The 11,871-nt window shown below is 44.9% G+C and overlaps 1 protein-coding gene across 1 annotated transcript in view; it reads left to right on the top strand.

The window, feature by feature from the left end:
• The first annotated feature begins 2,167 nt into the window (after positions 1-2,167).
• jag1b (jagged canonical Notch ligand 1b) overlaps positions 2,168-11,871 on the top strand; it is a 63,253-nt gene continuing 53,549 nt past the window's right edge. Inside the window, exons 1-2 of the mRNA XM_072506427.1 lie at positions 2,168-2,516; positions 2,903-3,211. Coding sequence (XP_072362528.1) covers positions 2,382-2,516; positions 2,903-3,211 — 444 coding nt within the window. The 5' untranslated portion in view covers positions 2,168-2,381. The remainder of the gene's footprint in view (positions 2,517-2,902; positions 3,212-11,871) is intronic.

Here is an 11,871-nt window from a genome sequence, read left to right as displayed (position 1 = left end):
AATATATAGGATTCTCGGGGGCTTGACAGGGTAAATGCTGAGAGGTTGTTTCCCTTTGTGGGAGAGTCAAGGACCAGAGGGTATAATCTCAGAGTAAGGGGTCGCCCATTTAGAACAGAGATGAGGAGGAATTTTTCCTCTTGGAATCTGTGTAATTCTTTACTGAAGAGAGCTGTAGAGGCTGGTGTTCAAAGCTGGGATAGACAGATTTTTAATCTGTAAGGGAATTAAGGATAACGAGGATAAGGCAGGAGAGTGGAGTTGGATTTGTTTATTGCCACGTGTACCGAGGCACAGTGAAAAGTATTTTTCTGCAAGCAGCTCAACAGATCATTAAGTGCATGAAAATAAAATAAAATAAAATACATAATAGGGCAACACAAGGTACACAATGTAACTACATAAACAGCGGCATTGGGTGAAGCATACAGAGGTGTAGTGTTAATGAGGTCAGACCATAAGAGGGTCATTTAGGAGTCTGGTAATAGCGGGGAAGAAGTTGAGGATTAGCATATCAGATCAGTCATGACCACATTGAAGGGCTGAATGGCTCCTATGTGTTATTGTCTTATCATCAAGAAATAAATAGACTTCTCAGAAAGATTGTGAAATGAAAAGTCTCGCTACCCCTGAGAAGGGCAAGGACAGCAGATGCATGGGAACACCTTCACCTGCAAGTTGCCCTCCAAGCCACTCACCACCCTGATTTTAGAAATATATTGCTGTTCCTTCACTGTCGCTGGGCCAAAATCATGGAACTCCCTCCCCGACAGATGGACTGCAGCGGTTTAAGGCGGATCACCACCACCTTCTCAAAGGCAGTTCAGGATGAGTAACAAATGCCAGCCATTGCCAACAATGCCCACATCCCATAAAGAAAATGTGCATTTGCAGTGTAATAGTAAATAAAACTTCAATTGAAACTGCGTATAACCAGGAGTCTACTCATGTTCATAAGGAACTTGAGCATCTGATTGTGGTTGATTTAAAGTATCACGGTATATAATCTGAAAACATTTGTATTTTTAATAAAATATTTGATGTAATGTATCAGAAATCAACAATTTTGCTTCAACATTTCAGATATGCAGATAAGCCCAACTGATGGAGTTTTGAATTGGTAGCTCCCTTGCAAATGGTGGGACTGTCCAAAACCGGTGAAAACGTGCAGAAACCGGGGGCTTAAAAAAATTCAACTGGGTGCAGTAATTGGCGATTACAATGCAATTTGCTGGCTAAGATGCCTCAGTCCAGCAAACTCAATTCGTCTCAAAAAAGACACATCCACTAAGAAGCGAAAAGGGAAGCAGCCACGTGCTTCTTTGTCAATCAATGTTGATTGGGACCAAGTAGGATTTTTAAACCGGTGCACATATTTTCACATGCATACCCCAGCATTTTGATCGCGTTCACCCTGAGCAAGATTATGCCGGGTTAATTGCAAGATTGAGTCCTAAAAGCAACTCCACCAACTTCTCTTTTCCCGCCCGGCAAAGAAATATTTTTACTTCATTTCATCATGGAAGGTTGTGCATGAGGTGATATAAGTCAATACCAACTGTAATTGCTTTCGTCCACAGCAGGACTAATAGCAGCCACATGGGTGAGAGGAGACGCCTACAGGTGTAACAGGAGGGAAGCAACAAGCTCCATTCTCTGTCAGTCAGTATGTGTGGAAATCCTTGCAACACATTAGAGCAAGTCACTTTCATGCCACAGTTTTTCACATATCCCCCACCAGAAAAAAAGAAAACAGAAGTTCCTTCAGCAACAATGGAGCTGTCATCTATAATGTGCATTTCCCAAGAGTATTTGTACAAGCTGTGTGCTTTTTTTTTTGTTTTAACAAAAAAGGAAACTTTTGCCCTCCACTTTTTTTTGTTGTTAAGCGCGTTCACGCTTTAATTCCCCATCTGCGATACAATTTTATCATTCCGACAAACCAAGTTTTGCCTGCTTCCCTCCTTTAAAAGAAAGGCTGGTCTGGGGAAAAAAAAAATAGTGGGCGTTTAATGTGCCCATGTCCAACCCTACTAATGCATATTAATAGACGCATACGTCTGTCGTCCCGTTCCCCCCCTCCCCTGTATAGATGAAGCAGTCACTATCACTATCAACTGGGACGGGTGGTTTTTTTTTGTGTGTATGTAAAAAGAGGAGGGGTGGGTGTGCGGGGTTGTGTTGTGTGTGTGTGTGACCGAGGAGGAGTTTATTTTTGGAGGGGGAGGAGAGTCGCTGTTGGGGAAAATAAAAGGAGAATAATTTTTTTTTAAAAAGGGAGAGAGAGGAGGCTTTTTTTGTTGTTTTTGCATTGACGATTCGCTTTTCTTTTCAAACAAATCCCCCTCCCCTCCTAGCAAGTGTGTGTTCTCCAGTTCTGCATGCGAGAATCGGTGGACTATATTGCTGTGCCGAGATCTGCTCCACCCTCAGTTCACTCAAGTGCAGGCGAAGCGATGGTCTGCAGTAGGATCTCACTCGTTGCTGCTTTCTGCTTTCTCCTCTTACGGACCCAGGTAGGTTTTGTGCGGATCATTCATTTAGCGGCAGTGATTTTTTTTCCTCTGCAGGGGAGTGGGTTGGAGAGAGAAATCACAGAAACTTTTACCCAAAAATATATTTTTTAAAAATGTTGCAAAATGCACACTTGCAACAATGCGTGTTTTAAATCATTTCCCTGTTTTTTTGTCTCCACTCCGTTAGATTGAAGATTTATTTGTGTTTCTCACCCCCCCCCCCCTCCCCCTTCCCCCGTCTTGGGTTTTGTATTTTCACTCTATTGAGCTTTAAAAAATACTTTTTTTGCTTAGTTTGTGTATTTGTTTAGTTTAGTGTTTTTTTTTTTTGCTTCCTGGATTTTTAGTTGCAGTGAAACTTAACTTTTTTTTTAATCCTTCACCAGCTTTCCCAGGCGTCGGGGCAGTTCGAACTGCAGATAAACTTTATGCAGAATGTTAACGGCGAGTTGCAGAATGGGAACTGTTGTGAAGGCAGCAGCAGGAACCCTCAAGACCGCAAGTGCGTGCGAGCTCAGTGCGACACTTTCTTCAAAGTCTGCCTGAAGGAGTATCAGTCCCGCGTCTCCCCCGGCGGACCGTGCAGTTTCGGATCGTCCTCCACTCCAGTCATCGGGGGGAATACCTTTAACCTGAGAGCGGGCAGCAGCAACAGCGAGCGCAGGATCGTCCTGCCCTTCAGCTTCGCCTGGCCGGTGAGTTTCCTAAGGACATTGGGAGCCTGTGCAACCAGGGAGAGAGATCTTTCTGCAGGCGCTGGGAGCCCTCTCTGATCTGCCTGTGTGTGCGTGCGTGAATGCTCCAGTTGCTAAACTGCCCCCCTTTCTAAGGCAACCTATTTACCAAATACTTGCTTATTTACACTTTCAACACCTCAAACCCTGTCTGATAGTTTTCCAGACTTGTTTGTACATTTTCTAATAGTTTATCAACACTTTAAAAACTTGTTTATACACTTAGTAATAGCTCACCAACACTTTTGAGGTTTGTTTGTACACTTTTTCTAACAGTTTTCCAATGCTCTTAATCGTCCAGTTTCTGCACTTGTTTTCGAGCAGTTTTTTTAAAGCTCCTTCTAAAGTATGAGCAGCTGTGCGTGTGTTCTGTTGGCAACGTTTATTGGTCAGGACCTGTGGGGCTCACCGATTGCAAAGCAGAAATTATTTTAATTCCGAGGGACTGTTTACATTTTCCATGTTTTGTTGCCTTTTAGTGCAATCAAAATGTTCTTTTTTGCAAAGGTTTTAAACAATCACAGGATTGATGCATAGACGAATGGTACAGAATTAAGGGGTGTTGGAACATTTAATGTGCAGATTTAATTTTGTTTGCGTCCTCCAAATTTTAACTGTGCTAGACCCCCAGAGAGTTCCATAGAGTAAGTGTTGGAGTTCCATAAAGTTTCATTGAGTGGGTCTGTTACTGTGATTGACAGTTACACTGCAGCTTGTAAAGGAGAGGATTATCTGTATTATGTACGCCCCCCCCCCCCCCCATGTAAGGTGAATGAAATATTTGCTACTGATGGGTGAACTGAAAGAGGTGCGCACAAGAGATATGCATTGACTTGCTGGCTTTGCGAATACCCAGTAGGCTTTATTAGTACTGTACTGTAACAGCCAAGTAAGCACTCATTGAAGTATTTGTGAATGGCTTTTATGTGACTAGTGTGGAGAAGCATGAGGGATGCATCCCAGTCCAAATGTCGTGTTTAACAGCATCCTCTGCACTTGGACCTCTGTAGTGATCTGAGCAATGGTTCTTTCATTCTGTCACTATTGGGGATTTTAGTTCCTTGTTATGGGTTTAGTATCGTAGATGACCTGATACAAAGGAGCACATTCCTTGTAATTGGGGGCATTTGGTTGAAAAAGCTGCGTTGCCATGGCTACAACTATTGACACTTCCCTTTCTCTTTCCCCCCCCCCCCCTCCCTTGTGTTAAAAGGTGAGCTCTAATTGGACATTGTCATCTTGCACATGCTTGCTTATTCAGAGAGCGCGCAATTGGCAATTCCAGCCATTATGGCAAATCAGCAAATGTAAATTGTACCACAGTAGGTGAGCAAGAAGTCAAGACTGTCAGGAGGGGGCCTGATGTATGTAATAGTAAATGTGAGGGTGGTCCTCTCTTCCCCCCCCCCCCCCCTTCAAATAGTTTGCAGCGCGGCTCTGGTGTGTCGGGTTTGACAGAATAATGCGAGTAAATGAGTGTGGAGATGGTGGGCTGTAAATTCATTTAGATGATTGGAAGGTTGAATGGGTTGCTAGGAAACGTAGAAACAGCCTAGCGCTGAGGAATAGCTAGAGTGCACTCGAGCTGCACCTGCATTGGAAGGAGTTGGCGCAACTGACTATTTAAAAAAAAAGTCAAACCGTAGTTTAAAACACTGCCCCACTTGGAGTGATGCGACCAAATGTTAGCATTATTTGCTGGGCTATATTTTTAGTAAATGTTACCCTCTTGCATATCGGAGGGAAAACCACATCTCCTGTTGATGCAGGTTATGGTCGTGGTGATAAGTGAAATAGGAAATCTAAACAATACAATAGTAGGATGTGTACTATATCTTGGCTGCTGATTCACATACCTGGATCTTATAGTACAGTGTAAACTACTTCTGTAACTCATTGTTTGACAAAAGGCTTTGTTGCCTTGGAATTCATTTAAAACCCCATAAAAATAATGTTGCCGTATGCTACTTAAAATGTTATCTTTGCTATCACTCCCTGCTTTTAAGTTCAGACCCCTCTTGCAAACCTGTAGTGACTTTAATGCTGAGGGAGGAGGCAGTGCAGTATTTTATGGAGCAGAAATCAATTTGATATATTTTAGTTGGGCCTCAAATCAGTTTGAGTAAATGCGAGCAAAGTTTTAGTTGTGGCCCTTCCCATATGTATCTCCTTCCAGAAATGTGGGTTAATGCATCGCACAAGTCTTGGATTCTTTTCTGCTGAGTTTTTTTGGGGGGACTAATTGGTGTTAATTCTCCCCCTTGTAGCATTTCTGAATCCAGTTTGTTTAGAAAAGAAAAGCATAGAATTTACAGTGCTGAAGGAGGCCATTCGGCCCATCGAGTCTGCTCCGGCTCTTTGAAAGAGCACCCTACCCAAGCCCACACTTCCACCCGATCCCCATAACCCAGTAACCCCACCCAAAAGGGCAATTTTGGGCACGGGCAATTTAGCATGGCCAGTCCACCTAACCTGCACATCTTCGGACTGTGGGAGGAAACTGGAGCACCCGGAGGAAACCCATGCACACATGGGGAGAACGTGCAGACTCTGCACAAAGTGACCCAAGCCGGGAATTGAACGTGGGACCCTGGAGCTCTAAAGCAATTGTGCCAACCACCGTGGTCCTGGTCGGTTAACCAATTGATGATTAAAACCACAGCAAAGTTACGGCACAGGTACCACTCGAACAAGAAAATAAACCAGCCGCTCGTTTTAATGCCATCTTCCAGCTCCTGATCTGTAGCCTTGCAGGTGCAGATCCAGGTACCTTTCAAATGAGCCGGGTGTTCAATCCTCAACCACTAACTTAATTCCAGATGCCCACCACCATCTGGGTGCAAAGGAGTTTCCACATGTCTCCTCTAATCCTTCTACCAGTCACATCGGGCTCACTGAGTTGGGGCCGGTTTAACTCTGCATCACAGACCAGCTGTCTAGTCAACAATGAGGCCAACGAGAGTGTACTGGCTGAGGCTATTCATGAAGGCCCCACCTTCTCAACCTTGCCCCTCGCCTGAGGTGTGGTGATCCTCGGGTTAAACACCAGTCAGCTCTCCCCCTCAAAAGGGGTGACACGGTAGCATTGCTGCCTCACAGTGCCAGGAACCCGGGTTCAATTCCGGCCTTGGTTCGCAATCTGTGTGGAGTGTGAAGTTTGTATGTTCTCCCAGTGCCTGTGTGGGTTTCCTCCCGCAGTCCAAAGATGTGCCGGTTAGGTGTATTGGCCATGGTAAATTGACCCTTTATGTCCGGGGGGGGGGGGTTGCGTATGGGTAGAGTGCCCATTTGAAGGGTCGGTGCAGACGCGATGGGCTGAATGGCTTCCTCCACTGTAGGGAATCTATGAAAGGGGAAAGCAGCCGTTGGTCATTGGGACTGGCGACTTTACCAGTCACCTTAAATCTTTGAATTATTTGCAATAAACTTGAGAATTTCTGTGGGAGCTAAAGTACTGATCTAAAAGCTGGTTCTGTTTTATTGAGATGCTATGGTCTGATATTTAAACTATTTTGTAAATGCAAAACTGATTTTCTTTTTTTCTTAAATTTAGAGTAGCCAATTATTTTTCTTTTCCAATTTAGCGTGGCCAATCCACCTAACCTGCACATCTTTGGGTTGTGGGGGTGAAACCCACGTAGACATGGGGAGAATGTGCAAACTCCACACTGACAGTGACTCAGGGCTGGGATTCGAACCCAGGTCCTCAGCGCTGCAGTCCCAGTGCTAACCACTGCACCACATGCCACCCCAAAACTGATTTTCTAAGCTCAAGTTTAAAAAAAAAATATATATATATTCACTTTGCAGAGACAATATTCAGAAAATGATGAAATCAAAATACAGCAGATACTGGAAATCTGAAATAAAAAGAAAAATACTGGAAAAACTCTGGGGTCTGGCGGCATCTGTGGTGAGGAAATAAGAGTTAACATTTTGAGTCTTAACTCCTAGAGCCTACAGCACAGAAAAGGCCCTTCGGCCCATTGCATCTGCACGGTCACAAACAACCACCTAACTATTCTAATCCCATTTTCTAGCACTTGGCCCATAGCCTTGTATGCTTTGGCATCGCAAGTGCATATCTAAATATTCCTTAAATAAATATTTCTCTCCTCCACCCTTTCGGCAGCGAGTTCCAGACTCCCATCACCCTCTGGGTGGGGAAAAAAGGTTTTCCTCGCATCCCCTCGACACCTCCTGCCACAGACTAAAGTTCGAAGCTCTGAAGAAGAGACTCACTGTTTCTTCAAACTATTTTTCTCCAACCACAGATGCCGCCAGATCTGCTGAGCTTTTTCAGCAAAATTATAATTTGCCAAGGAAAGGACTTGGTGGCGATATTCGGGCAGCAGGCACTAGTGCTATTAAACAGCGCTGTGGTGATATTGGGACAGCAGGCACTAGCACTACTAAACAGGGCTGTAACGTTTGCAGCATTGCAAAATCCTTCTGCCCCCTATGGATTTAATATGCAGTTCTGGTCTCCGAGCAGCATAAGTGAGGCTGCCCCTGGTAATTTGTGTGAAAAGTGTGTGGGAAATCTCTGGCTCGCCAGTCAGTGCACTGAATCTGCCTTTGGGCTGAATCAGAGTGTTAATCAACTTCAGATGCTGGATGTCTTTTTTTATTTAAAAAAAAAAAAGGTGGGTGGGAAGAAACTCCTTTAGAGGTAGATGAAGTTTATTTAAATTATCCTTTTTCTTGTGCATGTTGCACATTGTCTTAAGGCCTAATTTAACAGAAATGTTCTTGTCAAACAGAATATTGAGGGGAAACCTTGCTTCTCAACTTTTGATTACGCGCCCCTGCAGTTGGGATCAAGTTTCAATTTTAATACAATCGCTTAAGGTACAGTGAGTGACTACTTCTGAATACTGAATCTAATCTCTGAGCCATGGAGCTGGACAATGCTATCTTGTGTGCCGTTTCCGAGTGAAGAACCAGAGTGGATGAAATGCAATGGGCGGCACCTTTTTCCTACTTGGCATTATTAACACAAATGCAAGGCACCTAGAAAGAGTCAGGCTTCTTTTCAATGCTTGCTCATCAGCAGTGATGCTAAACTGTGCACAGGACAGGATAACTCCTCAGAGAACTGCATGCCAATGAAATGGCCAATTAATTTAGGAAGCCATTTTGTGTAGAGTTTAGTTAGCGGATAAAATTGGCCCTTGGCTCCAGGGCATTGAATTTTGAGTGAATTTAAAAAGGCTGACATGGAATTTGTTCGTTAGGGTGATGGATAGAAATGGCTAAAGTTTTCTTTAAAAAGCACAGGCGTCATTTATTTAATTTTACCCTAAGTAACTAGACCTCTTGTCCAGACTTGCTTCTTGTGAACCTGAATGTTGCGCCTGGCTGACTGTGAGGTATTGCTTCTATTAACCTTACACCCTCAATGACTGGTGCATTTAATAGATGTATCAATGGGATGCTTTTCTCAAAAGCAACTCCAGTCCTGACTGCAGGGTGGAATGGCAAAACTTTATCCTCATCAACTTTATCCTCCTCAAACTTGTAAAACTGTGCATTTTCCAGCGATAATGTTGGCGGCATAACTTGCGTGAGGCATTGCAAATGTGTTTTCCCCCCCCCCCCCTCTTGTTTTTTTTTAAAAAGCAGAACTGTTTGGCTTATCGGGATTCTGAGTCTAGGAAGTGGTGTACTGGCCACCCAGACAGAGGCGGGGATTGCTAATATTAACTAAGAACAATAGCAAAACAAACTGACTGCAATGAGGATTACAGAATATAATGGAACCATCCAGAAATAATGCCAATACAGGACAAGCAACAGGAAGCACCAGTAGACTCAGCATTGCTGGGCCCCCAGACGCACCAGAACTTCACATAATGGCAACTTCAGCACATTACATATTCACAGAGTACTAATTATTCCAAAAGGCTTGGCCAGATCAGACATCAGATCAGACTAGTTTATGGCATGTTGCACGCTCCATTTGGATGGCGGTACTTCTAAGTCTTCTATCATTTGGCAAACAAAGAACTGCAGAAGAGAGGTGTGCTGGCCTTCAGCTGGCAGTTTGGCCACTCCTTCTTGAAAGGAAAGAGACCCACAGCTGCAAATATCATTAGTTTGCTTTCACTCCATTGCCACATTAGTGGAAATGTTTTTCCCCTCTGTTCTGGAGTCGGAGGTTATTTAATTCAAGTTGGTGAAATGAGAGCAATGTTTTGTATCTGATGTTTCCTTGCTCGCCCACCTGCCTTGGGTGTATTGGAATATTGAAGGACATTGGATCACAGTTTCACTGTATCTGCCATTGGATAAACTTGCCCGTACACAAGGTGAAAATTTATTTTTAAGGTGAAATAAAAGGATCTCGCTGCATAAATGAAACTTCTTCACGGTTGACTCTGCTCAACAAAGCTACTCAATAATTTATGATGCTGTACTGAAAGGACTAATAATTACTGGAACTACCTGGGCAATAGGGAGGCTCATTTTTGGAAAGGAAATGCAAGTGCTTTACAGCATTCGAGTGTACTTTTGTGTGTGGTCACAGTTCTAAATCTAGAAGACAGCAGTTAATTTACGGGCAACAAGCTCCTACAAACAGCAATATGATCTCTCCTGGTGATGTTGATTGAGAGATTAATATTAGCCAGGACACTGGACGCTCTCTTACTCTTTGAAATAGTGCCACGGGATCTTTTATATCCACCTGAGAGGCCTCCATTTAATATCTCCTCCGAAAGTTGGCACCTCCTGACACAGCTGCTCTGTCAACCTTTATTGCTGTCCTGAAGTGGGACTGGAACCTGCAACCTTTGACAGCACTGCCAACTGGAGCCATGGTTGGCACACAAGGAGATGAGAATTTTAACTAGCCTTTATGGTTCACCTAACTTACGGTTCATGAATGCTTGTTATTTTGTGGGTGCATTGGGATATAATGAAGGCATTGGCAGATACGCTCCAGTCTGCTAAATGCGGATGCTAAATCTTCCACTGCTTCCATGTCGGAAGGAACAATAACCAGAGGGCAATGGGAAAAAGAGTAGGGGTGAGGGGCAAATTGGGTTGCTCTTCAAAAAGTGCCAGCCCAGACATGATGGGCTGAATGGTCTACTTGCTGTACTGGTTTGATGCTTTTGCGATGCAGCATTGCATAAGACAAAGACCAAAATTCTGACCTTTGACATGGGTAAATCTCAATAGATATTTACACTTGTATCTGCTTCCATTGGGATATCTAGTCAATGAGGTGGAACAATTCTTACTGATTTTCTACCTGCTTTCTACTACTTTGAAATAGTTTTTTTTCCTAAAATTTGTATTAAAGGTTTTCATAAAATATCAATAACAAAATGAAAAAAGAACCCAACCGGGTTAAGTACAAAACACAATCTAGAAAAGCAACCCCCCATACCCCCCGTGCATAAATAATAAATTAACATTAACACCCCAACTTAACACAACAGGTGTATACACCACCTTAGACCCTTCAGTGTAAATAACAAAAACAATCATAAAGTAACCCCCCCCCCCCCAACCCCCCGAGCTGCTGCTGCCATTGACCAATGTCTATTGTTCTGCCAGGAAGTCTTAAGAACGGTTGCCACCGCCTAAAGAACCCTTGTACCGACCCTCTCGAGGCAAATTTCACCCTCTCCAATTTAATGAACCCCGCCATATCGCTGATCCAGGATTTCACGCTTGGGGGCCCCGCATCTTTCCACTGAAGGAGAATCCTTCGCTGGGCTACCAGGGACGCAAAGGCCAGAATTCCGGCCTCTTTCGCCTCCTGCACTCCCGGCTCCTCTGCCACCCCAAATATTGCGAGCCCCCAGCCCGGTCTGACCCTGGATCCTACCACCCTCGACACCGTCCTCGCTACATCCTTCCAAAATTCCTCCAGCGCTGGGCATGCCCAGAACATATGGGTGTGATTTGCTGGGCTCCCTGAGCACCTAACACACCTGTTCTCACCCCCCAAAAAACCAGCTCATCCTTGTCCCGGTCATGTGTGCCCTGTGCAGCACCTTAAACTGTATGAGGCTGAGCCTCGCACGATGAGGAAGAGTTCACCCTCCCCAGGGCATCTGCCCACGTCCTTGCTCAATTTCCTCTCCCAACTCCTCCTCCCACTTACCTTTTACCTCCACCACCGACGCCTCCTCCTCCTGCATCACCCGGTAAGTTTCCGAGATCCCACCCGCCCGAGAGCACCCTGTCCTGTACTGTGTGTGGCAGTAGCCGCGGGGATTCCACCACCTGCCGTCTGGCAAACGCCCTTACCTGGAAGTACTTGAAGGTGTTCCGTGGGGGGAGCCCGTACTTCTCCTCCAGTTCACCCAGGCTCGCGAACTTCTGTCCACAAACGGGTCCCCCAACTTCGTATCGCTGCCCTGTGCCACCCCAAAAACCCTCCACCTGTTCTTCCTGGGGCGAACCGGTGGTTTCCCCGTAATGGGGTCCACGCCGAGACCCCAACTCTTTTTTTTCTCTCTCCCCCTCTCTCTCCCTCTCTCTCCCTCTCTCTCCCTCTCTCTCCCTCTCTCTCCCTCTCTCTCCCTCTCTCTCCCTCTCTCTCCCTCTCTCTCCCTCTCTCTCCCTCTCTCTCCCTCCCTCTCCCTCCCTCTCCCTCCCTCTCC

This window comes from Scyliorhinus torazame, chromosome 1 (genome assembly GCF_047496885.1).
Source record: "Scyliorhinus torazame isolate Kashiwa2021f chromosome 1, sScyTor2.1, whole genome shotgun sequence".
NCBI classification, from domain to species: domain Eukaryota; kingdom Metazoa; phylum Chordata; class Chondrichthyes; order Carcharhiniformes; family Scyliorhinidae; genus Scyliorhinus; species Scyliorhinus torazame.
The sequence above is the reverse complement of the archived record's forward strand: the minus strand, read 5'-3'. Positions and strand labels throughout refer to the sequence as shown.